Consider the following 26,251-nt stretch of genomic DNA (forward strand, 5'->3'; position numbering starts at 1 on the left):
TATTCCATATGTCCCAAGAAGTAGATGTGATGCATGAAAGCTTATATTGAAATGTAATAGTCTTTAAGGTGCCACCACAGTTTTGTCTTTTTTTTTTGTTTCGCTTTTTCTTTTCTTTTTTTCCTTTGGATTTCCCCTGACACGTGTCAGAATGTGACCCCGGAGGCCAGAGCGAATGGTGTTTGAGCGAGAAACCTAAAAGAGAGTTGCGGGCGCGCCCTCTGGCGGTGGCAAGGGGAAATGCAGCGAAGGAGGCGGGGGGGGGAGGCGGGGTTTCCCCTCCAAAACCGAAAGTAGCGCGTTCGAGATCCCAGTCGGGAGGATCTTTAATCGGAGGGTCTGGACTGAAGGTAAAGGGGGACCCGGGTTGGATCGCGGATCAGTTTGGGAGGGGGTGGGTGGTGGTAAGAAATCTGGTAAAAAGAGGCAAAAATATTTATTTCTAGAAATAGTCTTAATAAATTTCCAAAAAGGCAGGCTTTTCTACCACGGTTCCACCGTACAAGCCAGGACGAGTAAATTCAGAGAAGTAAGAGCCCTCCTGTTCAGTGGGGCTTACTCTGAAGCAGGTATGCAGAGGTTTGTAGGCTACTGGTGTGAAGTTTTGTGTTTTTGGACTATAGTTCCCAGAATTCCCTGGGCAGCTGTGCAGGCTAAAGATCTGAAATCCCATTGATTTCAGTGGCCATTATTCCTGCCGGGTCTCCTCCCCTGTAGCGCCCTCAAGGTGTTTAGGACTCCACTGCCCATTATCCCCAGCTGAACTGGTTGGAAAAGCTACCACCCAGCACCTCTGGAGTAAACTCAGTAGAACTGAATGGTCATGAGTCACGCACAGGATACTGGCGGTTCTAGCTGGGCGTCTTGCACCCATTTTACAGATGGAAACTCAGAGAGAGGAGGGAGATTTTTCCCAAGACCACCGCACTGACTTATAGGGCAAGATGGGGCACAGTGCCAGCCCCTCTCCCCTGCCCAAGGCTAGCCTAGCTTTCCAGGGGGTGGTTTTCACTGGCATCCCTTGAGGGTCTCCCCCCCCTCGAAAATGGGGGTCGGAGGAGGCAGCCGGTCATGAGGGAGCAGCAAGATTAGCTTTATGGCAAGAAAAATGTGCGCTAAACCTCTTCCCAATAATGTAACCCATCATTCCACACTTTTTTTCACCCCACAGGCTCTGCCACTACGATGCTGCCCCGTGGCTTGCGCCTGGCTGCCCCCCTGTTCCTCTGCGATGCCCTCCTGCTCTCCTTGCTGGATCTGGGGCGGCCCTCCCTGGCTCAGTGGGGGGTCCCGGCGGCCTGGCTGGAGGCCGCTGTGCGCCTGTTGGTGCTTTTGGGGGTCTGGGGGCTGCTCTCTCTGGGTCGTCCCTCCCACCTCGCCCCCGTGGCCGTGGCCGCCGTGAGTCTCCTGCCCCCCTCCTACCTGGCCGTGGGGCACTGGTTTGGAGACCCCCCTCTCCTCCTGTCTTCAGCCCCTTGGGCCTGGCTGCTGCTGAGCTATGGGGCCGTGGGGCTGGCCCTCCTCATCTGGCAGGTTCTTGGACAAGGGAATGGCGCAAGGGGGTCCAAAGAGGGGGACACGGCGACCCTGTGGAAGGTGGTGAAGCTTTTCCGCTCCGATGCTCCCTACATCGCTGGGGCCTTCCTTTTCTTCACCCTGGCCGTGGTCGGTGAGTTGACTCCGTGTGCGAGCATGTGTTGTTTTTGTTGTTGTCATGTGCTGTTATTTCTGACTTATGGCTACCGTATGAAGGAGGGATCTCCAAAAGGTCCGGTCCTCACCTGCCCCGCTCACCTTTTATAAATTCAATCCCATGGCTTCCTTTCAGGAGTCAGCCCATCTTGTATTTGGTGTTCCTCTTTCCCTACTGCCTTCCACCGTTCTCATACAGTATGTATCAGAATTCCTCCACTACTGTGGCCACCGGCCATACTGGTTGGTGAATTCTGGGAATTTGCCATCTGCCTCTCCTTCCCCTCCTTCTTGCCATGACTTCCTAACGAATCCTCACATTGGCACTGTGGATTTGAATGAAATGCATGTTACCAGTTTATCTTCTTCTTCTTCTTCTTCTTCTTCTTCTTCTTCTTCTTCTTCTTCTTCTTCTTCTTCTTCTTCTTCTTCTTCTTCTTCTTCTTCTTCTTCTTCTTCTTCTTATTATTATTATTATTATTATTATTATTATTATTATTATTATTAAAATCCAGGCACAGTTAAAATTATAAAAACATTGACTGGTATTATATAACAGATACAATTTTAACAAAAAGCTTAAGTACCGTGAAATATCAACACAGTATGTATGCTGTTCCTAATATTGCCCTTTTTTTGTTGCACTGATGGTGTGATTTCTGAGATCTCCAACTGCTTATAGTACTGGGTGAAATATCTTGATATTGTTCCCAAAGCCCCAATGACTACGGGGACCACTGAAGTGTGTTTCTTTCAGAGGCAACAGGTTTTGTTTTCCAGCTCTCTGTACTTTGTTATTTTTTCCAATTCTTTATTTTCATCTCTTGTATCTCCTGGAATTGCAATGTATTATTATGATTATGATTATGATTATTTCAACTTATATACAGTGGTGCCCCACATAGTGACAATAATCCATGCAGCAAAAATCGTCGCTATATGGATTCATCACTATGCGGGGGAAAAGCCCATAGGAATGCATTAAAACCCGTTTAATGAGTTCCTATGGGCAAATAACTAACCTTAAAGCGAAAATCCTCCATACAGCGGCCATTTTCGCTGCCCAGTAAGCGAGGAATGGGCGCGAAAACACAGCGGGCGGCCATTTTTTTTACCCGGTGGCCATTTTGGAACCGCTGATCAGCTGTTCTAAAAACATCGCTATGCGAAAATCGGTAAGCGAAACAGCTTACCGATCATCGCAAAGTGATTTTTTACCATTTAAAACATTGTTATGCGATCGCAAAAACGATCGCAAAAAATCGTCGCTATGCGGATTTGTCGTTACACGAAGTGCTCGTTAAGCGGGCCACCACTGTACCACCCATAGCGCTAGAGCACTCCCTGGGAGCTTTGCAACATAATTATGCAAGGAGCATTTTGGGCCGCCGCCCCCACAAGCTTGGCACTCATTTTACTGACCTCGGAAAGATGGAAGGCGACTTAAGCTGGCTACCTGATTTGACGGCACGTTATACTAGCCAGACTTTTGGCAGACTGGTAGCAGTGATCTCAGGTCATCTGTTCGGGCCCCGTCCTCCCAAGAATTTCACCCCTTTCAAGTTTACTGGATTTTTTCTGCAAGGCACTTCCGAATTTGGGGTGCCGCCACCAAGGCGCCTCTGTCTTGGATACCTGCCAATACCATCCCCTCTTAGCATGACTCAAATGCGTCTGTGTCTGTTCACACTCATCTTCCACCCCACCCCCACTCCCTGCTCGTTTCATATTTTTTGGTGAAATTTTAAAGCCTATGATCATTGCATGGCTTCAGTTTGTTTTTCTCTCTAATGCTGTATCCGGAGGGAGGAACCATAAGAAAGACATAATATTGACTGGAATCCTGTCGCATGTTTCCACCAGCATAACACTGGCAGCATAAATTTCAGTGGTGAATTTCCACAAGTTAAGAAGTCACGAGTAGATGTTTCCGATTGTTCACTAGGTCTCATGCGATTTGTGTATGAGAAGAAATGCTTAGACCATCTTCTTAACTTGGACCGATTTGCTGCTCAAAGCTAAGGCATAACGTAACGAGCAATTTGTGTTCCTTGTGTCAAGTGACCCCCATCTCCACTTCATGCTCTGAGGCATAGGTGCGAACCCCCACCAAGTCAAAAAAGGAAAATGATTCAGAAAGTTTATGCTTTTAGCTAAAATGAATAGGGCTGGGAGGTGTTGCTATTTATTTTCCTAACATCTGCCAGTATGATCTTTATATGTAGGTACCTTTTAAATTTCAGCAACGTTGGTGCAGAGTTCGGTGGCCTGCCTGAATTATGGCCCTAGTTGAAAGTTGTGTCACTGGCCATAAATTGGTGGGAGTAACTAACAGGATTTCAGCCATTTACGAGTTTGACTCTTTCAAAATTCCACACCGAATTGTCAGAGCCTCGCTAGGCTGCTTCTATGTCCTCTCTCTCTTACTCGGTGCTCTGCCTGCAGGCGAGACCCTCATCCCTTATTACATGGGACGTCTGATTGACCTCTTGAACACCAAATACAACTCGGATGCCTTCTTCTGGGCCATCTTTTTCGTGGCTGTGTTTTCGCTTGGGAGGTGAGTTTTTCCCTCAGGATAAAGAAGGAGGAGTTCACTGTTCGTTTTCAGACAGGCTTTTAGAATCAAGGTTGGCATTCAAATTAAAGAGCGGGGTTGGAGTAAAATAGTCTTTGGGGAAGGGGGGAAAAAGACCTGGGGCCCATCTTAACTTAAAGTCACATCCCTCTGGTGTGCGATGCAGAGTTTAGAAGGTCATATTTGGAAAGTAATTAGTTACAATTGCCCAAACCCAAAAAATAGTTACCACTCCATTTCAGATTTCAAAAAACACACATGCACCATAAGCTGCTGGTGTGTGGTAAAACATATGAAAGCGCTGAAGCTACACATCCTTGTAAACCTAAGAGTGAAAAAAAAACATCTCATAAATGCACTGTGAAGGAAATAATGTTTTAGGATAACTTCCATGGTTTGGGGAGAATTCTGAAATAATCTTGAGTACCTCAAAAGTTGCTGGCTTGATAGCTCAGTGGTTTAGGTATCTGGCTGCTGAGCCAAAGGTTGGGAGTTCAAATCCCCACCATGCCTCTTGTAAAACAGAGCCAGCCTGGGTGGCCTTGGGCACGCTGTACAGTCCGAGGGGACCCCCCCCCCCAGAAGAAGAGAAGAGGAAACCACTTCTGAGTACTCTGTACTTAGAAAACCCTGAAAAACAGTAACCATAAGTCAGAATTGACTTGATGGTGTTGTTGTTGTTGTTGTTGATGTTGATGTTGTTGTTGTTGTTGTTGTTGTTGTTGTTGTTGTTATTATTATTATTATTATTATTATTATTATTATTATTATTATTATTATTATTATTATTATTATTATTATTATTAAAACACCAGGCAGTATTGACAGATACAAGTCATGACGAAAAAACTAAGTATCCATTAAGTATCGGCACAGTATGTATTCTGTTCCTAATATTGTTGGGTTTTGTAGCTCTGATGGTCTGATTTCTGAGATCTTAAACTGCTTATAGTACTGTGGGAAATGTATTGATATTGTTCCCAAAGCCCCGATGACTATGGGGACCACTGAAGTGTTTTTTTTCCAAAGGTGAGATGTTTTGATGGCCAGGTCTCTGTACTTTTTTAGTTTTTCCAATTCTTTGTTTTCAACCCTGGCATCCCATGGAATTGCAGTGTCAATGATCCAGACAGTTCTTCATTCTATTACTACCATGATCGGTGTGTTATGTTCAAGGTGTCTATCTGTTTGGATCCAGAAATCCCACAAGATCTTTTCTGACACCTTCTCTACCTGATGTTTCCATGGGTTTTAGGAGGCTAGCAAGCTATATATATATATTTGGCATAAGGACCAGTGCACTAATTTTGCCAGTCTATCATGTCTAATTTTGTAATCCGTTTGAGCAATCTCTGGACATTCACAGATGAGTTGTCACACAGTTTCATCTTTTTCTATTATTGTTATTAACTTCAATGCCATTTTAGCAGAAAATACTGGTTACTAAAAATTATCATTGCTGGTTTAAAAAGAAAAGTGAACTGTTTGGCTGGGTTGCATCCTGTCATCATTCTGGGAGGAGCAGAATGGTTGCAGGGACTGGTAGCCTAAACCTTTCTCCTTCTCTCTCTCTCTTTGTGTGTTTCTGTGTGTTTTCGTTCCTCTGCCCCATCCCATCTAGTTCTCTCTCTGCCGGTTGCCGTGGAGGGCTGTTCATGCTCACCATCTCCCGGATGATCATCCGGATGCGGGGCCTCCTCTTCTCGTCCCTTGTGCGGCAGGACATGGCTTTTTTCCAAGAGGTGAAAACAGGTGAGGGACCCCCTCCCCCCAGTCAGGGCTCCACACTTCGAGTAGCACTTCTGAAATAATTGAAAATAGGAATGATAAGTTCTGCTGTATGAGGAATTTCTGAAAATGATACTCAGAGGTTAAGACTGAAAAGATGATATCCCAGCCTAAAAAATCATCAATGAGACATGTGTACAGTAGTACCTCGGTTAATGAATTTAATGCGTTCTGCGGGACGTTATGCTATACAAAAAAAATCGTGAACCGAAACACAGTTTGCTATACCATGGGGGTGGCACTGTAAACCTCCAGGCACAATGCATCCTGGGGAAACTTCCTTCGTACTGTGGGAAAAAAATGTAAACCAAGGCATTATTTTTGATGTATTTCCGTTTGTAAACTGAAAATTACATTAACTGAGGTGTTTGTAAACCAAGGTTCTACTGTAACTTGAGTCAGGAATGAAGAAAGAAAGAAAGAAAGAAAGAAAGAAAGAAAGAAAGAAAGAAAGAAAGAAAGAAAGAAAGAAAGAAAGAAAGAAAGAAAGAAAGAAAGAAAGAAAGAAAGAAAGAAAGAAAGAAAGAAAGAAAGAAAGAAAGAAAGAAAGAAAGAAGGAAGGAAGGAAGGAAGGAAGGAAGGAAGGAAGGAAGGAAGGAAGGAAGGAAGGAAGAAAAAGAAAGAAAGAAAGAAAGAAAGAAAGAAAGAAAGAAGGAAGGAAGGAAGGAAGGAAGAAAGGAAGAAAAAGAAAGAAAGAAAGAAAGAAAGAAAGAAAGAAAGAAAGAAAGAAAGAAAGAAAGAAAGAAAGAAAGAAAGAAAGAAAGAAAAGCTACCTCTACTTGGAGATTTAGAAACAAATTTGAAAACTTTTTTTTTTTTTTGCTTATCAGAATGATTTAAAAATATTTATCTTTATTGACCAAAAGCGTCTTGTGGATTTACAATGGCACAGGTGTAATTGCATACATCACGGGAGTGAATGGCTACTAATTAATTAATTAAGTTGCTGCTTATGCTTACAAGCCTAGTCATGTGCCAGATTTTGGAAAGCTTTATCTACAGCATTTTGCACTCAGTTTTTCCATACATAAAATGGACATAGTCTTAATCCTATAAAAATTAACTTGTAGGAAATGCTTTATATGGTGCATTTACAAGGGAAATGACAGCTGGTGTATTTTTATATGATTTTACTTGCCTGATGTTGAATCAAACCCTGAGTCTAGGAGGTGCAAATTCTAGTTTCCTTAACACACACTTTGTGCATACATACCGCCAGAGTTTCCCATTGTGTCATCTTTCCATCTTATGTGAACCTCGTCTCCTCTTGCCAATAACCTGTCATGTGGCTCCGCAGGGGACTTGACTTCTCGCCTGTCCACGGACACGACCATGATGAGCCGCTCGGTGCCGCTCAATGCCAACGTCTTCCTGCGCAGCCTGATCAAAGTTGTCGGGCTGTACGGGTTCATGGTCAGCGTCTCGTGGCGCTTGACCCTCCTGACCCTCATCGAGACGCCCCTCATGCTGGCTGTCCAGAAGTTCTACGATGTCCGCCATAAGGTATGCCCAGGAGCAGGTGCAAAACATGTTGGCTTTGGGCAATAATAAATATAATATATAGTTCTTGCCTTATATAATGGCTAGGCCGACTTCAGACGCTTTCTGATTGGTCAGAATACTATGCTACACAAATATAACATTCTGGTCTGTCAGAGAAAACATGTTTAAACATGCAGATACATGCTTGTGTTGTCTAACTGGTTGACATCATTAAAAGACAATATTTAAAACTTCAAACAATAAATAAAGAGGCAGTATTAAGGCAAAGATCAATAAGTATACAAACTTTTAAAAAATGCCACTCTGAAAAAGTCTGCCTCAAATACAGTTTATAGACCACGTATGCATGCTTTTATTTATTTATTTATTTATTTATTTATTTATTTATTTATTTATTTATTTATTTATTTATTTATTTATTTATTTATTTATTTATTTATTTATTTAACTTGTACCCCACTCAACTACTGGTGAGTCAATACTCTGGGAAAAAGAAATAAACACAGTAATGCAGTTGATTCTTCAGGATGTATAAAGAGGGTGAGAAGACAAGGTGGTCATGCAACTTAGTGATTAAAAACAATAAGCATGCAAAACCAAATAATAATAAAATAGTCTTCTCAGGGCCACACCTCAGCTGCAGCAGTGGTTAAGTGGCTGTTTGATTTAGGAGAGAAACCAGAATTTGAACTGACTTTTCACTGTGGCTTCTTTGAACCCTGTCCAGCATTTCAGCAGTCTTGATACTAGGCTTCAGAGATGCTGTTTGAAAACATCTATCTGTCTGTCTGTCTGTCTGTTTTATTTTATTCAAAATATTTTTGCCTGGCCACCCTTATACTAAACATCTTAATTTGCATATGCTCACAACCTGCGTTCTACAACCAGTGTAGAAGTATTTCTTCATTTATACTGAAGCAGAAGTCATTTGGATTTATATTTGGGTATGTCACCGCCAGCTCCCACAGTCTTCACCATGTGGGAGCACCCTAAAATAAATCCCGAACGGATCTTCTTCCTGATTTCTCCAGGCTTTGCTGAAAGCGATCCAGGACTCTGTTGCGCACTCCGGGGAGGTGGTGCGTGAGACCGTCTCTTCCATCGAGACGGTGCGCGGCTTTGCCACCGAAGAGGAGGAGTCCGAGCGCTACGACACAACGCTGAAGAAGACTCAGCAGCTGAGGAACCAGAGAGATCTGGAGAGGACCGCCTACTTGCTCGTCCGAAGGGTGAGTTCTTCTTGTCCCGCGCAGAAAAGAAGACAGTTCTTCGGATGAGGGTTCTTCCATCTTTTCGTAACCATTTATTTCATTATTTTCCTTCTCAAGGACAGTATTTGCAGTTTTACCGTGTCCTTCTGGACTATGGTCAAACTTGGAGTATTCGGTTTATTAGCAACGATGGAGATGTGGAGAGATTCAGGAGCAAAAGCACAAACGGATTTAATACCCTAGAATTCTAATGTGAGATCTTTCTAGGTAGCCAGAAACAGTTCCTTCAAAGCTCTCTTAGATGTATTTTGCCAAAACTGGAATACTTGCTTTAGCACACACAAATCTCCTCCCTGTATTTCCTTCCACATGGCTCTTAACTCCCATGTGAATTTTTAGGGTTGTTGTTTAGGTGCCATCAAATTGCCTCCGACTTACGGTGACCCTATGAACCAGCGAGCTCCAATATGTCCTGTTCTCAACAGCCCCCCTCCACTGTTGCAAACGCAGGCCCATGGCTTCCTTTGGCAATTTAATATATCTCGTATTTGGACTTCTTTTCCTGCTGCCTTCCACCTTTCCTAGTACGGTTGCCTTTTCCAGAGAATCCTACCTTCTCGTGATGTGGATGTGTGCCAATAGGGTAAGGTAAAGGGTCCCCTTGACATTTAGTCCAGGCGTGTCCGACTCTAGGGCGCGGTGCTCATCCCCGTCTCCAAGCTGTAGAGACAGTGTTTGTCTCTAGACCGTTTCTATGGTCACGTGGCCAGTGCGTCTAGACACGGAATGCCTTTACCTTCCCACTGAGGTGGTACCTATTTATGTACTCGCATTTTTACATGCTTTTGAACGACTAGGTTGGCAGGAGCTGAGAGAAGCGACGGGAGCTCACTCCGTCATGTGGATTCGATCTCACAACTGATGGTCTTCTGACCTTGCAGCACAGAGGCTTCTGCGGTTTAACCTGCAGCACTACCACGTCCCTGTGCCAATATGGTGGACAGGTTAAAACTGGGAATGCAGCTGATTCTTCAGGATGTATAAAGAGGGTGAGAAGACGAGGTGGTCATGCAGTGCCAAGAGAGGCTCAGAGCTGAGAAGCAACAAGTTACAAGTCCCTTAGTTACTTTTGGTAGAAGGCAGCAACCAAACAATGTCATGTTGTAAAAACAATGGAACAAGTGGGAAGCATGAAGTCCCTGCTTGCAGGGGTAGGCAACCTAATAACCTTCATGTTTAGCTGTAAGTTGCCTATGCCTTCTTTTGTAGCCCCTCAGAAATATTATTAAAAGCCTTGCCAACATGATTTTCTGCCGAAAATTGGTGATACCGCTTTTCAGTCTCTTGCTCAGCTTCATATGAGCAATGAAGCACCCAGTTCAGTATTAGCTAATTTACAGTTAAGCCTTCTTTATCGCTTTCTTGTTGCTTAAAACTGCAGCTTTTGTGCCTTAGAATGCAGTTACGCTGGGAAAATGAATCAGGAGATGGCTTGGGGGTTTTGAGATCAGTTTAAAATCACATGGTAGTCTCATAGTTTTGGGGTCAGCATGTGCATCCTCTTGGGAAAGCTTTTTAAACTGTATTGTATATCTGTTGAGGGGGCTACACAGGCTTTTAGAATCGTTGCCTTTAAGGCTGTGTCCTGCACCCACCCATTCACATGCTGGCTGCCTCTCACAACCAGCACGAGGGCAGGTGGGTGCAGAAGAAAGCCACAGATGGAACTATTCTAAAAGCCCATGTAGCCCCTCTCAGTTGATATACAAAATAACTGCTGTGGTGTTATTTTTAATATTTGGTGTGTTTTTTTTAATTCTTTCAAAGCGAGATAGCACTAGAACAGTATTACAGATAGGAAAAAAAGTAAAACAGATCAGACGGCAAGGTTTCCCTCCAGTCCAACACACACACAAACACAGAGATACACACATAAAGAGTGGGGTGGAGAAGGAAAGGTGGGGGACAGAACTGGCAGGAGGGAAGGCACACCCATGGGTGGCAAAGAGAAGCTGACCAGACAAAATCGGCAGCTTCTAGGCAATGCTTTCCCTCATCCAACTTTTCTCTCTTTGCTAGCTCTCTTTTCAAATTGGATTGCAAGGTTTTCAACCCACCATCATGGCATCCATTACTTGACAGACCCCACAGACACAATTTACACTGACAGAGGCCATCAAGTATGCCAAAACAATTCAAAATAGATTGATTTCGGAAGCAATTTAAACAAGCTCCTCATCGCCGAGTAAAATACCTCACTTTCAAACAAAAAAAACCATGCTAGGCAAAAAAAAAGCCATGCTCCTTTGTGCGTCGTGTAATTTTCTAAACTGATTTCAAATATGCTAAACCGAATTCAAAAATAGTTTTCCCCCTCACATGTAACCACACCCTTAGTTGGCTGAATTGCATAAAGCAGTCTTCCATTAGCATGTTTGCTTCGGGAGTATGAGTTATTTCCAAGTTTGCTGGAGACTCTTCCTTGCTCCGTTTTACATAAAATTGTCATAATGTGCAAGGAATTCTTGTGAAGGAGGTTTGTTTGTGCTTGTGCCTGTTTAGTTCCTGGAGTGTGGCTTTCTTTTGTTTTCACTGGAAACTGTTACTTCAGTATGAAGGAAGTCCTGTTTCAGGACGTAAATGGGCCACCTTCTCAGGCAGTCAAGAGAGCGGAAGTGCACACCTAATATTTTAAACAATGAGAATAGCTGGAAAACGACGTTTAATTATTACATTAGGTCATTTAAACAGAGCACTACGTTGTCAATGCAAAGCCGGTTTTTCGGGACACTGTTAATTTGTTGGGATCTTTCTAAAAATCTATTTCCAAAGGATTGTGAGTGAGTAAAATTTATGAAGTTGCCTTGGCCAAAATCCTATTGCCAGTGTAACACAAATGGTGGCGTGATTTTTGGCAGCAAATTGGTGAAGTTTATCAGTGTAGATATCTGGAAGTTGAGTCATGGCAACTGGACTTCTTTCAGTCCAGTTGCCATGACTTAGCTTCCAGATAACCACACTTGGATGACTGAGAATCTTCATGGATATCAGTACAGATTGTTTTCGTTGCCTCCCAAGTCACGAAACTCACTGTGCAACTAGTAGCGTCTGCCCTGAATCCATAACTTGCAGCAATTGGTCGGCAAAAGGTGCGCTCTCAAATTATGTCAGAAAGTGGATTTTGGCCACTAGTAAAATACTGTTGTATGAAAATTGACTCTTGATCCCACTGAAGCCACCCATCCTTCCTCTATTGACTTAATAAGTTATGGAGTGTATCTTTTTTCATGATTTTTTTAAGTACATTGTTAAATACAGGAATTTTAAAATCTTTTATGCCATTTGATTTTGACTCCAAAGTCCCTCTTGCAAATAAAAAAATGACAACAAGCAAAGGAGCATGTATTTAAAAAACATGGCAGTGAAAAACTGTGAAGAGTAACTTGTCAAACTCAGCCGTGAGTAAGAGGCACAAACTAATTTTTAACATTAACTTTCTAGTTTCTGAGCTCCGATTTCACCCTTTTCTTTTTTCCAGATCCTCCAGCTGGGCCTGAAGCTGATCCTGCTTCACTGCGGGTACCAGCAGATCCTCGCTGGCCTCATCACCAAAGGAAATCTGGTCTCCTTCGTTCTCTACCAGATGGAAGTGGGGCACCATGTGGAGGTACAAATTGTTGAATCCGTCGGTTTTCATTTCTCACTTACCTGTTAGTTAATTCCACCCTATTTCCATTTGTAACCCTAGTAGTAGGCATCCTTCAGTCTCGAAAGACTATGGTAGCGTGCTCTGTATGGAGGACTTGGAACAGCGTCTAGTGTGGCTGAGGAGGCCAATTCGAGAGTGACAATCCCTTCCACACTGGAGACAAATCCAGTCTGTCCCCTGTCCAGCTCCCTGGTTTTGCTTCCTTTGTGACTTCCTCTTTGCCTCAGCCTGCTGGACAAGGGTCTCTTCAAATTGGGAGAGGCCGTGATGTACCGCCTGCCTCCAGGCTGAACGATCAGATGTCAGAGTTTCCCATCTGTTGAGGTCTATTCCTAAGGCCTTCAGATCCCGCTTGCAGATATCCTTGTATCGCAGCTGTGGTCTCCCTCTGGGGCGATTTCCCTGCACTAATTCTCCATATAGGAGATCCTTTGGAATCCGACCATCAGCCATTCTCACAACGTGCCCAAGCCAGCGTAGACATTCCTTTAAAAAATGAACTCCAACTGAAAAGTCAGAAGAGTTCTATTTGCCATTTACCCCAAATACATGCCATTTTCATACATGTATATGTTTAATATGCACATTTTTCGAAAAAGCCCTTTTCCTGTTCACTTTTTCCCTTGGCCACCTATCTCTATGTACACTTCCCTCCATGTGTCCATATGTTTGCTGTATGTTGGCTTGACATTTCAGAGTGTGAGAATACAGGACACTAGGTAAATCTAGCTATGAATTCTCAAGGTTTTTTTTTTGCCATTCATTCAACCAGGAAACCGCTGTTAGTCTGTCCGTTTTTTGTCTTACATTCTTGCACAATCTCATACATAGCCCATTGGGAAAATGTCATTTCCCCCCAGGGTCTCATTTAGAAACACAGAGAGAATCCCAGCTACCTCCTGGTCACAAGTTCGTGCATCATCATCCAGATTCAAGATTTGAATTATTTTATTATATATATTAAAATACGTTTGCCCCGCCAAGACCCAAGGCACTATAAGCACAATATTACAAGCTAAGAACAATAGATTATTCAAATATAAACAAAAATGAATAACATTATATTAATTTGAATATATTATTTCATGAAATTGATTGATTTGGCATGTGGTGCTGGAGGAGAGCTTTGCGGATCCCCTGTGCTGCCAGGAAGATGAACAAGTGGGTGCTAGATCAAATTAAGCCTGAATTATCTATGGTGGCAAAAATGTAGAAAACAGAGACTGTCCTATTTCAGGCACATCATGAGAAGGTAGGAAAAGAGGAAGGCCCACATATGAGATGGATAGACTTCCTAAGGAAGCCACAGGCTTGAGCTTCCAAGAGCTGAGCAGGGCTATTGAGGATGGGACATTTTGGAAATCTCTCATTCACAGGGGCACCATACATCAGAGGTGACTTGACGGAGCATCATAACAAAAAAATTAATGTCCACATTTTGAATGATAAAATAAATTCAGGTATTGGCTAAATATTCATTCATTTTGGCTTTGCCCTTTTATCACCCTCTTCCAGACCCTAATGTATATGTACGGAGACGTGCTGAGCAACGTGGGTGCTGCAGAGAAGGTGTTCGAGTATCTTCACCGGGAGCCGTCCGTTCGCACAGAGGGGACTCTGGCCCCGGACTTCCTCCACGGGCTCGTCTCATTCAGAAATGTGTCCTTCTCTTATCCTTCTCGCCCTGACATCCAGGTCTTAAAGGTAGGGTGTATAAAGTTGAAAGTGCAGCCTTTCATTACCCATAATTCGGAAAGTATGCAAAATGATATTAGCTGAGAAAAATGCAGGTCTTTGGAAAAAAAATTAGCCAGTGTAAAAAAATTCTGTGTAACTTCTGTGGGTTAAAATTTTTTGCATATGTCCGGTTATTTCAACCTGACAGTTTTTATTGCTAACAGAAGAGATTATACACGAAAGGAAGCAAACACAAAGTCGCACAGTTTGACTACCTGTCCCTCGGATTTGCAGGCAGTTTCATTTACCTAACCTTGAGGGCTAGAAACCTGCCTTATTGAAGTGTAAAGGGAAGCTGAAATAGTTCAGAAACTAGTAGCAGACTGGGAGTTTTAGTCCAAGAACATCTGGGGACCCAAGATTGGGGACAGCTGTTTTATTTAGTTCATGCGTTTCTCTAAATGTCAGAAAGGACGGGAGAAACATCAGACAGTACTCTGAGTCCTGTAACGGCTACCTCTTGCTGTTAACTGAAGTAAAGATACCTACATAACTCCAGCAATCAATTCTTCCACATTTTTGTCCCATATCTGTTGTAGCACAGTGATGCTTCTTGTTGCTTCTTGTGGCGGGTGGGAGATCTGGTGGTTGGGAGAAAAAGGCATCTTCTCTAGTTGCCGGAGATTTTCTCCTTCTTTTGCTCTCTTCTGCTCCAGAACGTCTCCTTTGAGCTGCACCCCGGGGAAGTGACGGCGCTGGTGGGTCTGAACGGCAGCGGCAAGAGTACCTGCGTGGCCCTCCTGGAGCGGTTCTACGAGCCTCAGTCCGGGGAGATCCTGCTGGATGGGGTCCCGATCCAGGAATATGAACACAAATACCTCCACCGGCAGGTGAGGAGGCGCCAGGTGTGGCGGATGAGAACCACCTGAGAAACGTTCGGAACCTCTCTTAGGTGGGCCTTGTCTTGAATGAAGTAACTTGGTTAGTTAGTTTTGCCAGTTTGGTTATCTTACAAAATGGACACTGTGAGACATGGGTTGGGCTCTGAAATCTTCAATATCTTTGTTTCACAGCACAGAAAATTTATTTTTTTGGGACATCCTCTCTCAGAATCCCCCAACCCACATGGAATTATGGGTGATGCAGTAGGTTTTCCAAGAGCCGACCTATTTCTTATTATTTACACTGTAACACATCGGTGTCAGGATGGGGTGGAACCAAAAAGCGCAGCTAAAACCAAACAACTTTTATATCCAGAAATGGATCAGGTGTCAGACAGGGACTAAAAAGCTCCAAAAATGGGGAGATTTAAAAGGAGAATGGAAAAATATAAATAATTTTAACAGTCTGAAATTTTGTCTACCTATCTGTCTACCCTGAATTGTCAGCAAGGGCAATTTTCTGTAAATCGAACAATTCCTGTTTCTTCTTTGTAGTCATCTGTGAATGCACATGAATGGGTTTAATCTGCGCTTGCACAGAGGTTTCCGGAATATTCTAGAGCAAGATACGTTTGCAAGGACCACCACCCCAGTACATATGGTCTGCCTGTCCTTGCAATTGCCTCAGTTCCTTTTTGCTGCCGCTGAGGTTTCATCTCTCAACGAGCTCCGTGTGTGATCTCTTCTTAGCTAAAAAGACACAGTCAAATAAAAGAATCATTACAGTACAAGAGATAAAGGATCATAATCTGTGAGACAACTTTTGATCCGATCTCCCTTTTTTCTTTTACCGCCTCCCTTCCCCCTCCCCCTTCCCGCCTTTTATGGCCCCTGCAGGGCCGTTCAAAAGGTGCACTTCGTGCCCAAATAAACTCCCTCTCTCCAACGGACACTATTGTTGCTTATTTTGTTTTGGGGAATCCCATCAACCAGCTTCCTGCTCTTTCTGTAAGAATTTTACAAAGCAAGGCTTAAAATTTTGCCAACAACATCTAAAGTCATTCCTCTGGGAACAATACATGCACCCTCCACCAACAACTATGGACGAGACGCAGATCTCTCAACCACTGCCAGCTTCCTTTGACATCACCACTACCTCTCTGGAAAACATCATTGTCACGCCCGAAATCGAAATCCTCTTCCAAGAATAAGTCCTCGGGATCGACCCTGATACCAAAGCTTCCTTCAAAATCAGGCCGGTCCAAGTCAAAGAAACCAAAGAAACCATCTACTGACTCTCAGGTTCCTAGCCAACAACCACTCCCTACCCAAGACCAACCAACTACAGATCTCGATTTGGACCATGGTTCCATTCTTCCTCCATCTGGCAAACCACCCTCTCGTCTTCTTGCCCAGTCTCCATTGTGGGCTAATACTTCAGCTGAGGTGACAATCCTCCTGTATTCAGCCTGTTCGAGCCCCAAGTCCAGGGGTTGCTCTCTTTCCGCGTGTGAGTTGGATTCATCTTCCATCCTACCTAATCCTTTACCTCCACGCAAACTCACCATACATCGGAGACTGGCCGATCTGATGCTGAGCCTCCACAACCTCCATTACAAATGGGGTTGTCGGCATGACGTGGCTCCCTGGTTCAATACCATTGTCCCAAACAAGTCACTGTTACGAGCCTCCTATCTGTTATGAGCCTCCGCCCAAACAGTACCGCCATCGCTTGCACCAATACTGGCAATCCAATACCAGATATTTTATCACACCCGAGCATCTTCAGTATGCATACTGCTATCCTTCTGACTCTTCCAATTCACCATCTCTGCCTCGTTACCAACCCGGGCAGGTGTGTGACCAGTCATCAGAAGACAATACCATTCCTCCTCCTTCGGTACCAAGACCTCACAAGTTCTCTCACAAGAGACATCATGCTCTTTCTACTGAAGCTTTTCAGAATAAAGTTATTTTTTAAGGTCCTCCTCACTCCTCTAGGTTCCTCACTCAGGGTCTCCTAAATTCCTGCCTGACACTCTATCCACTATGACACCATACCTGTCAACAGGTCATAAAACCCACCTTCAACCCTCATCTTGACCTAACAGGAGGTTCCATGCTGACCAGATGAAGGCTCAGCCCAACTGTTAACTGCCTCTCAGTTTGCAGAGATACAGACCAGATTGTGACCTCATTCTGACATCAGAGGATTCTGACTGGTTAGGAGAACTGTGAGAGCTCCAGTCAAAGAAAGCATCTTTTTTCAAGCTCTGCTTGGTATGTGATGACCTTGCCCAAGGCGACACAGGCCAGCTCTTCCTCCCTCAAGGCACAGTGGGAAATCCAACTCCCAACCTTTGGCTCCACAACCAGCCTTTGTAACAATCCCCAAAGAAACCTTTAGCATGACCCGAAAACCTGCTTCCTGTAGAAAAGCTAAGGCACAGATCCCAAATCCTGGGAATCACGCGTTACCTGAAATGTGATATCCTGAGTCACAGGACATATTTCCCTATCAATAGCTTAATTGAAAATAAGGAATTAATAATTTCAGGAGCATCTTTACAGAAAATGGGTGGTTGACTATTAGTACAAAGGGGCCTTGAAGCTTTTCAAAATAAAGTAATTTTTAAGCTCCTGCCCACTCCTCTAGGATCCTCGCTGAAGGCCTCCTGAATTCCTGCCTGGCACTCTATCCACTATGACACTGGTTCTTAACCTTGGGTTACTCAGGAGTTTTGGACTTCAACTCCCAGAAGCCTTCACCACCAGCTGTCCTGACTGGGGTTTCTGGGAGCTGCAGTTCAAAAGCATCCGAATAACAAAGGTTAAGAACCACTGCACTATGACACCATAGCTGTAAACAGGTCATATAGCCCACCTCCAACCCTCATCTTGACCTAACAGGAAGATCCATCCTGACCAGTTGAAGGCTCAGCCAGACTGTTAACTGCCTCTCAGTTTGCAGAGAAACAGAACCTCTCCGGGTTGTGACCTCATTCTGACATCAGAGGATTCTGACCTATGGCTAGGCTGGTTAGGAGAATTGTGGGAGCTGCAGTCAAAGAAAGTGACCTTATCAAGCCCTGCCTCGCAGTCCATTTTCAATCCTGGGCATCTATCAGGACAGATTCTTGGGTCCTTTCTATAATAGCCACCAACTATGCAATAGAATTCATCTCTCTACCACCACCAAGAATAGTTCTAACAACACCATCAAATGTCTTGGAACAGGAAATACAATCCCTCATCTCAAAGGAAACAATATCATATCTCATCCCAAGAGAAGATGATCCAGGGTTCTTTTCCCTCTACTTTACTGTTCCAAAACGAGATTGAGGCCTTCGACCCCATCATAGACCTACTTCATCTTTCACCCATTAGTGTGCACTCACAGAGACCACGAAGAAGAAAGAGAAGTTACTTAACTGTAACTCTGGTTCTTTGAGTAGTCATCTGTGAATTCATACTTCCTGCCCATCCTCCTTCTGTCCATCATGTCTATTTTATTTGATTCAGTGGTGGCCTTTTGAGAACTGAGGTAATTGCAAGGACAGGTGGACCACATGTACTGGGGGGGCAGTCCTTGCGAGTGTATCTTAAACTCTAGAACATTCCAGTAACCTCTGCGCAAGCTCAGATTAAACCCATTAGTGTGAATTCACAGATGACCACTTGAAGAACCAGAGTTACAGGTAAGTAACTTCTTTTTCTGTCCTGATGCTCCCCCGCTTCTGTGTTTTCCTTTTCGCCGTGTGGAAACTCTGGGAGCCACGGGATGAGAGGGGGAAGACTTTAATTTCCTAAAATGGTTGTAACTGGGAATATCGTCCTGATGGCAGTTAATTTAGCTAATTGAGGACTTCCTCTTTCTGCCCTTTAGCTCCCAAGGATTCCATGCCATGAAAGAGATTACACAAAAGCTGTGGAACAAAAGTAGGGAATGTTTTTAATTTCAGAAAAATTGCTCCTGCTGATGATGTCATCAGTCTTTAGTGGACATAATTATATGAACAAGATTTCCGTCAATGCTGACAGCCATTGTATATAGAGATTTTAAATGCCTGCATGAATAAAATGGTATATGCACAAAGCCAAAAAAATGAAGTAGCACAGAATGGATGGACAAAGTGCAGCCCTTGGACTTAATGCACACCCAGAGTAGCTTTTTAGAGGCTTCACAGAGTCCTCTAAATGCCCCTGGGGAGAAAACTGTGTTTTGTGTTGGGATGTACAATACACCCTCCTTGGGATGACGCAGTCAACAGGAAGACCAAAGGGGAGATGGATGGACTCAGTAAAGGAAGACCCAGCCTTGAGTTTGCAAGTCTTTATGTTTTTGGAGGTCATTAATTCATCAGATCTCCAAGACTCAGAAGCCATTTCAGAGCACATAAAAGCAATGGAAGAGCAATGGGGCAGAATATGCTCAAGCTGTAAAGGCTCACTGCTCTTGGTCCAAGAGGATGGCCTGGAAAGTCTGCATGATGGCCACAGCCCATCCCTGCCTCAAGAGCGCTGCTTGTCCTGACAGGATTTCCCAGTAGGGAGTTCCTAATGGCTGTCCCTCCTCTTTCCTGCAGGTGGCGCTGGTGGGTCAGGAGCCCATCCTCTTCTCGGGCTCCATTTGGGACAATATCACTTACGGGTTGGAGAACTGTAGCCTGGAGGAAGTGAGGGCTGCGGCAGAAGAAGCCGACGCCTTGGGATTCATCCATGAGTTTGAAGGAGGCTTTAATGCAGGTGGGCCAAATTGCTTCCCTTCCTCCCATTGAAGGCTTTCTAAAATTCCGTTCTTGTTTCCTGAAAATGCAACTCTCTCAGCTTTTGGCACACTCGTCCAATGTCATGAAACGCTACCACCTACACCAGTGGTTCTTAACCTTTTTGAAAGAAACGCCCCTTTGTGCCATTGAGGAAGTTATCATCGCCCCCCTTCCCGCGGCTATGATATCATATTTATTTATTTATTAAAGACACTTAAATTCAATGACTGAATTCAATTCCTTAAATTCAGGGAGAAAGAGGAGCAGCTGACTTTCTGCAGTGCATTTGTGATCCCACCCAAAGAGATGCTGCGCCACCCCAAAACGTCCCATTTCTCTCCGCGCTTCCCTTGCAACGGGTGGGAAGGTGGGTGGGAAGGCAGGACAGACAAATGGGACTTGTCTCTCCCTCCCCACCTGGGTGCGAGGCAGAGCTTCACTGGGCGAGGACAGGGACCCAAGAGACTCTTTCCTTCCACCCGATCCGCATTCAGTGCTCCCCTAAGGGAGAATGGCGAGATGTGGCAAGCAGAAAGAGTGGGATCGTCTGGCGGCGGCAGCACCAGATCCACTGCCAGCACCCTGGCTGCAGCCACCTTCACAGGTTTGGCTTGCTCCAGCGCCCCCCTACCGCCCCCTTCTGCTCCATCGCCCCCATGCCGCCCCTTTTCGTTCTACCGCCCCCCTGAAAAATGAAATCGCCCCTGGGGGACATTATCGCCCACATTAAGAACCACTGACCTACACCACTGACGGGGACATGGTGACGCTGCGGGTTAAACCATAGAAGCCTCTGTGCTGCAGGGTCAGAAGACCAGCAGTCGTAAGATCGAATCCACGCAACGGAGGGAGCTCCCGTCACTTGTCCCAGCTCCTGCCAATCTAGCAGTTCGAAAGCATGTAAATGCGAGTAGATAAATGAGTACCACTAGGGTGGGAAGGTAACTGTGGCGATCCCCTTTTGTGGCCCCTATTTCCTTGGGCTCCACACAGGTAAACACACCCTTTTCGCTGCCACCAGGTATTCTCTTAATACCACTTCAGGTCCCACACAGGAACTGCCACCCCAAAAGGTCATACACTTCAGGAATTGGGGTTTATGATTGATTAAGTATTCTTTTATTATTATTCAACGGGAAAATCACATGTGAATTGGTTCAGGTGTTAATACTTTTAAGATCATGTAGTCAATCACTTTACTATCAATGTTGTATCTCTCTTGTTATGCTTATGCGTACATTCCTGCTTGTCACATGAGTTTTACTTTCAATATTCTATCCTAAACCTCTTTAACCTGTTCCTAAACCCTAACACTCTCTGTACTTCTTCTGGTCCCTGACTCTTTCTACCTCTCCCTAACTCTGTGTCTCTAACTGTCCTTCAACTCCCTCTAACTGTCACTCTAACTCCGCCCCTCCTACTCTATCCTAGGCTCCTCCCCTTTAGCTGCTGTGATGGACAGGCAGGAATGACATCACCTTTCTGCATTCCGCTACAGTAACAGTGTTCCGTGTCTACTCTAGTCACGCTGGCTACGTGACCAGGGAAACTGTCTACAGAGAAACGCTGGCTCTATGGCTTGGAAATGGGGATGAGCAGCATCCCCTAGAGTTGGACACGACTGGACTAACTGTCAAGGGAAATTGTTACCTTTACCCACTGGATATTCCCAGGACGGGAGGGGTACAGGCCAAAGGGCCTGTGTCCTCCTAGCATATAGGATTAACCTTTGGAACACCTGCCCACAAGATGTACGGAATTGACTGCCATCTTAGATGGCCAGTTAGGAACAGAACGACTTGAACACAGTGCACTCAAGCAGTACCAGTCAGAACACAGATTGGACTGGATCCAGGAAATAATCCTCATCACCCAAGAAAACCTGGAGAGGGGCCAGTATCACTTGCTTTGAGATTTTACTTTTTAAAAGGAGGGCTAGTGTGTCTGAGATTTTGAGATGCACAAAACCTAGTAGTTAGAGTTGTGGATTTTTTGGGGGAAGTACAAACCCCATTCTACTTCATTTTGGGAGATCTGTGTAATAGGCAGACACCTTACGAAGATCTAAATTATGGCCAGCTGGAAGGCTTTGAGGCTTACCAAGGCCTACCTCTGCTCAAGCTTCCTGTTCCTGCCCCAGGGCTTGCTGGGAGCTTTTTTTCCGAACAGGAGCTCGGCCTAGTTTGGGCCACGGCCTGGCTTATCGGCGGCCCAACCCAGATCCCAGCGCAATGCCCTAAAGAAGGTTGGGAGAGATGGTTCAGCAACCTGGGGACACCTGGCCCGCCTAGTGGCATGTCCGCAAGAGACAGTTGTTATGTACCTTGAGTTTGTGTTTGGAGATTTGAGTTCTCTGTTGAAAGTACAGCGGCTCTCGTGGTACTCCTCTCCATTTCTAATTCTGGAAGACCTTCAGCATCCTTCATCCAACCAAAATAACACAGGGACTGCTTTTCAGGCCCCTTCCTTTCTTGTGAACCCATTTCCCTTTCGTTTACTCTCCTCTGTCCACCACCATCATTGTTGTGAAGAGGAAAAAAAAAACTTTCTAATTCTTCCTTGATCCTTTTCCCATCTCCTCCTCCCTTTCTTGCAGATGTTGGGGAAAAGGGAGGCCAGCTGTCTGTCGGACAGAAGCAGCGCCTGGCCATCTCCCGGGCCCTGATCCGGAACCCCAAGGTCTTGGTGCTGGACGAAGCCACGAGTGCCCTGGATGTGGAGAGCGAAGCTGCTGTGAGTAGGGATGTGGGGTGTACGTTTGTGTCTTACACGTACGAGTCCAGATCCTGCTAAGAATGTGGCCCAAATGTTATTTGGAGGCCCTAACTACAGCAGGCCCACTGAATCAGTTTTTGAATGGCACAGCGACACTTCTGTAAATCCCACTGATCCATTGGTCTACTCTCTTTGAGACTACCAACAAGATGATGACCTATGTCTTTGATTTGTAATTAAAATATGTATTTAGTGTGCCTTTAAGACTTTCCAAAGGCAGCCACACCACCTTCCAGCAGGATAGAAATAGAAATAATGCATGTCAAATGTAAGAAGTAATTAAGTAATTTCTCAGAGTATCCACTAGTAGAATACACCTCCTAAACGTTGGCCTGCCTTGCAGGGGTGATTATCCATGTGAAATATTTGGAAGATCTGGCCAAAGTCTCGTTAGGGATGGAAGAACTGATTTGGGATTAGAGGTGGCTCCTCCATCTCAGATACCTTCCTCTGTGGGGGAGAAAACATAGGGGACAACATGGACACACCCTTGAGGTCATGGCCACAGCCAAGGGCATCAGACATTCACAGACCCAGGTGTCCACTCCATGGTTGACCCACAGTTTCTCCACTTCTGCGCGGGTCTTTGATAAGCCAAAGGGCAAAGCTGCCCGAATGTTTTTGGTTATCCCGCACCCATCTGCAGGGATGTTTTGGCAACCAGCACTTGGGTCAGGGAAGCTCTATGTGTCCCGTGTCTCCCTCTCCAAAGAGGATGTGTCCGGGGTGAGCAGAGGTGGGAGGTAGCTGTGGGGATTCCTCTTGCCCTGGGAAGGAGTGCTGGAAGCACAGCAGGGAAACCCACTGTTATCCCCAAACTCTACTCGGGAGCTCATATTTGAGCTTCCTCCCTCTCCCTGTTCTCCCTACAACTGGTGGGGAGCAGGCTTTGGGATGAGGAAGTCGTTCCCTCAAAAAAACTCTTTGTGATCTGGACTCACAATTCGGTCGATTCATAGGCCAATCTATGCCCCCTGGGCACACATTTTTCCTCTCTTGCCCTGTATAATTGCACACTAAAAGTCAACGTACGACAAAATGTGGAAGGTGTGTTGGGTGTTAGGGGTTGGCCAGGAGCCACAGGAAACTCCAGAGTCCCGACCAAGCCCTTCCTTCCCCTTAGATCCAGCGGTCGGTGCTGAACCGCCAGGCCCGGGCGGTGCTGGTGATCGCTCACCGGATGCAGACGGTGGAGAACGCCCACAAGATCGTGGTGCTGGAAGGCGGAGAGGTTGTCGAGGAGGGGAGCCACCCCGAGCTGATGGGACGGAGGGGGACCTACTACCGGCTGGTGCAGAGGAGCGGCGCGGAGTGACTTCTGGAAGGTGTGAAGAACCTCGTCTTGAATGTGGAATATCAGATACCTGGGACTTTTTAGGTTGTTTGTTTTGTTGTGTTGCAGTTTGGAGTGCAGTCTGGCCAACGAGGCCCGCTCTCTGGCCCGTCTTATGGACTGGCATCGTGAGCAGCATGAACGTGACGGAGGCTAAGGAATACCGGTGGCCAGTTTGTGCAACTTGGGGGGGGAGTGTCTGGGAGGCTGAATTAGAAATGCCCTTTTTTGCCCTTGAGGAGAAACTAGAGGAAAAAGAGTTGCCTGATTTCTTTCTTTTCCCCCACCCCCTCTTTATTTTATATAGGTAGTAATTACAGGACAATAATAATAAATTTTCTATTGAACACTGACTTTTACAGCTTGTTCCAGAAAAAGACAGAAGAAAGTAACACACAGTGTGTTCCCTTGTCAATATAAGAAAAAGATTTTAATGAAGTTACTGCAAGGAATAGAATAAGAATTATTCATGGAATTCAACTTAAAAGGTTATTCTGTCTGTTAAGTGTGTAGACGTAGGCCTTGCATTTTCATCATCTGTGTAATAAATGGAAGGAAAGAAAACTACAGCAAATCAAAATGGTGTTTTGGTTTTATGTTCTCTTGCTTGATGGACATCTTGAATCGATACCTCTGACCGAGCAGTGTCCCAACACCGCCGCCTAAACCAGCCATTCATTGTCTGGGAAACACCTGTCCAGCTACCACCCACAAGAAGGTTATTGGGTCATAACAGCACATTTTAATTGCCATTTTCAAATATATTAAGTAGCACCAGCCATGCACTTTGTCTGCATTTCATGATATTCCACAATCGAGATCCATTGCCCATGCACCTTTTAAGCCTAATACTGAGCAGCTTTCTAAATCTAATAGTATTTTATAGATCAGTGACATACAGTGGTGCCCCGCTTGATGATTACCTCGTTAGAGGAGGAAATTGCTTGACGATGTGTTTTTTGTAATCGCTTTTTCGATCGCTGAACGATGTTTTAAATAGGAAAACTTCGCTTGACGATGATGGTTCCCTACTTCAGGAACCGATTTTCGCTCTACGACAATCAGAAAACAGCTGATCGTCGGGTTTCAAAATGGCTGCCGGCTGTAGAAAATGGCTCCCCGCTGTTTTCGTTCCCAAGGCCACCAACATAACTGGTGCATGGGTGCAGTTTTCCGTTCCAGTCTTCGTCTCTTACGGACTTTGCCCAAAGCAAGCCTCTTGGTCAGAACAGAAGCATCCTGGGGAGAAATGTGGTTGGAATAGAAGCCATTTTATGCTGGTCCAGCTGAGCAGAAAGAAGGGGATCCAAAATGGTGGCACCAAGTGAACATGGACACAGGCATCCCTGATGAATTTTAAAAGCAGCAACAGCATTGTGACTACTTGCCACAAACATCCTGGCCATGGCTGGAGCAATCAGGTGTTTACAATTTGTTGAAATGCAAAGAGGCTGAACCTGGAATTGGCATTTCCCCCTCCAAATCAGCTTTTAATTCTCAGACCAGAGTTTTGCCAGAGGAAATTACTTTTGTCTGTAAAAAAAGACTGTATAGGAAGCTTGCTTATTAATAAAAATACAGACATTTAAAAAAAAACAACCTTGGTCCTTATTTGAGACTTCCGTACGTGTTGTGTCCTGCCTGCCTCCCTCTTTGCCAGAGGCAGAAGGGGTCTGTGGGGACGCCTGGATGCCTACTTACCCCTACAGTGGGGTCTCTACTTAAGAACGTCCCTACTTAAGAACAATTCTACTTAAGAACAGCTCTGTTTGCTAAATTTTGCTTCTACTTGAGAACAGAAATCCTAGATAAGAACAGGAAAAAAAACCTTTCCTGCTCTTTTTTTAACCTTAGGTCAAATTAGGTTAAAAAAAATTCTCCCCCTAGTGGTAGAGTACGTATTAACCAGCTTTGCATTAGTTCCTATGGGAACTACTGCTTCAATGTACAAACGCACCTCTACATAACAAAAAAACAGCCAGAATGGATTAATTGGTTTTCAGTCCATTGCTTCAAAATTAGCTTCGTCAGAAGTGCTTTTAACACTGTTCCCTGACCTAAGAAAAAAAGAAAAACTATCCCCCTCTAGTGGTCGAAGGCGGAATAGCAGCTTCCCATTAGTTTCTATGGACGGAAAAGAGCAGATACGGATTAAATGGTTTTCAATGCATTCCTATGGGAAATGCAGATTCTACATAAGAACTTTTCCACTTGAGAACCACCTTCCAATACGGATTAAGTTCTTAAGTAGAGACCCCACTGTATATGAAAGTGCCTCTCGTATATGCATGCACAGTCGTATATGCATACGAGAGGCACTTTTGCACCCGCCTCT

General features: G+C 44.8%; 1 protein-coding gene across 1 annotated transcript; it reads left to right on the top strand.

The window, feature by feature from the left end:
• Positions 1-261: 261 nt before the first annotated feature.
• On the top strand, positions 262-24,496 carry TAP2 (transporter 2, ATP binding cassette subfamily B member). The gene is made up of 12 exons (XM_078387538.1): positions 262-350; positions 1,172-1,669; positions 4,138-4,252; positions 5,892-6,022; positions 7,356-7,561; positions 8,593-8,790; positions 12,311-12,439; positions 13,997-14,185; positions 14,875-15,048; positions 19,626-19,785; positions 22,405-22,541; positions 23,707-24,496. Exons 2-12 carry the CDS (start codon positions 1,186-1,188, stop codon positions 23,896-23,898), a joined length of 2,115 nt encoding a protein of 704 aa, XP_078243664.1. The 5' UTR covers positions 262-350; positions 1,172-1,185; the 3' UTR covers positions 23,899-24,496.
• Positions 24,497-26,251: the final 1,755 nt, after the last annotated feature.

This window comes from Pogona vitticeps, chromosome 2 (assembly GCF_051106095.1).
Source record: "Pogona vitticeps strain Pit_001003342236 chromosome 2, PviZW2.1, whole genome shotgun sequence".
NCBI lineage: Eukaryota > Metazoa > Chordata > Lepidosauria > Squamata > Agamidae > Pogona > Pogona vitticeps.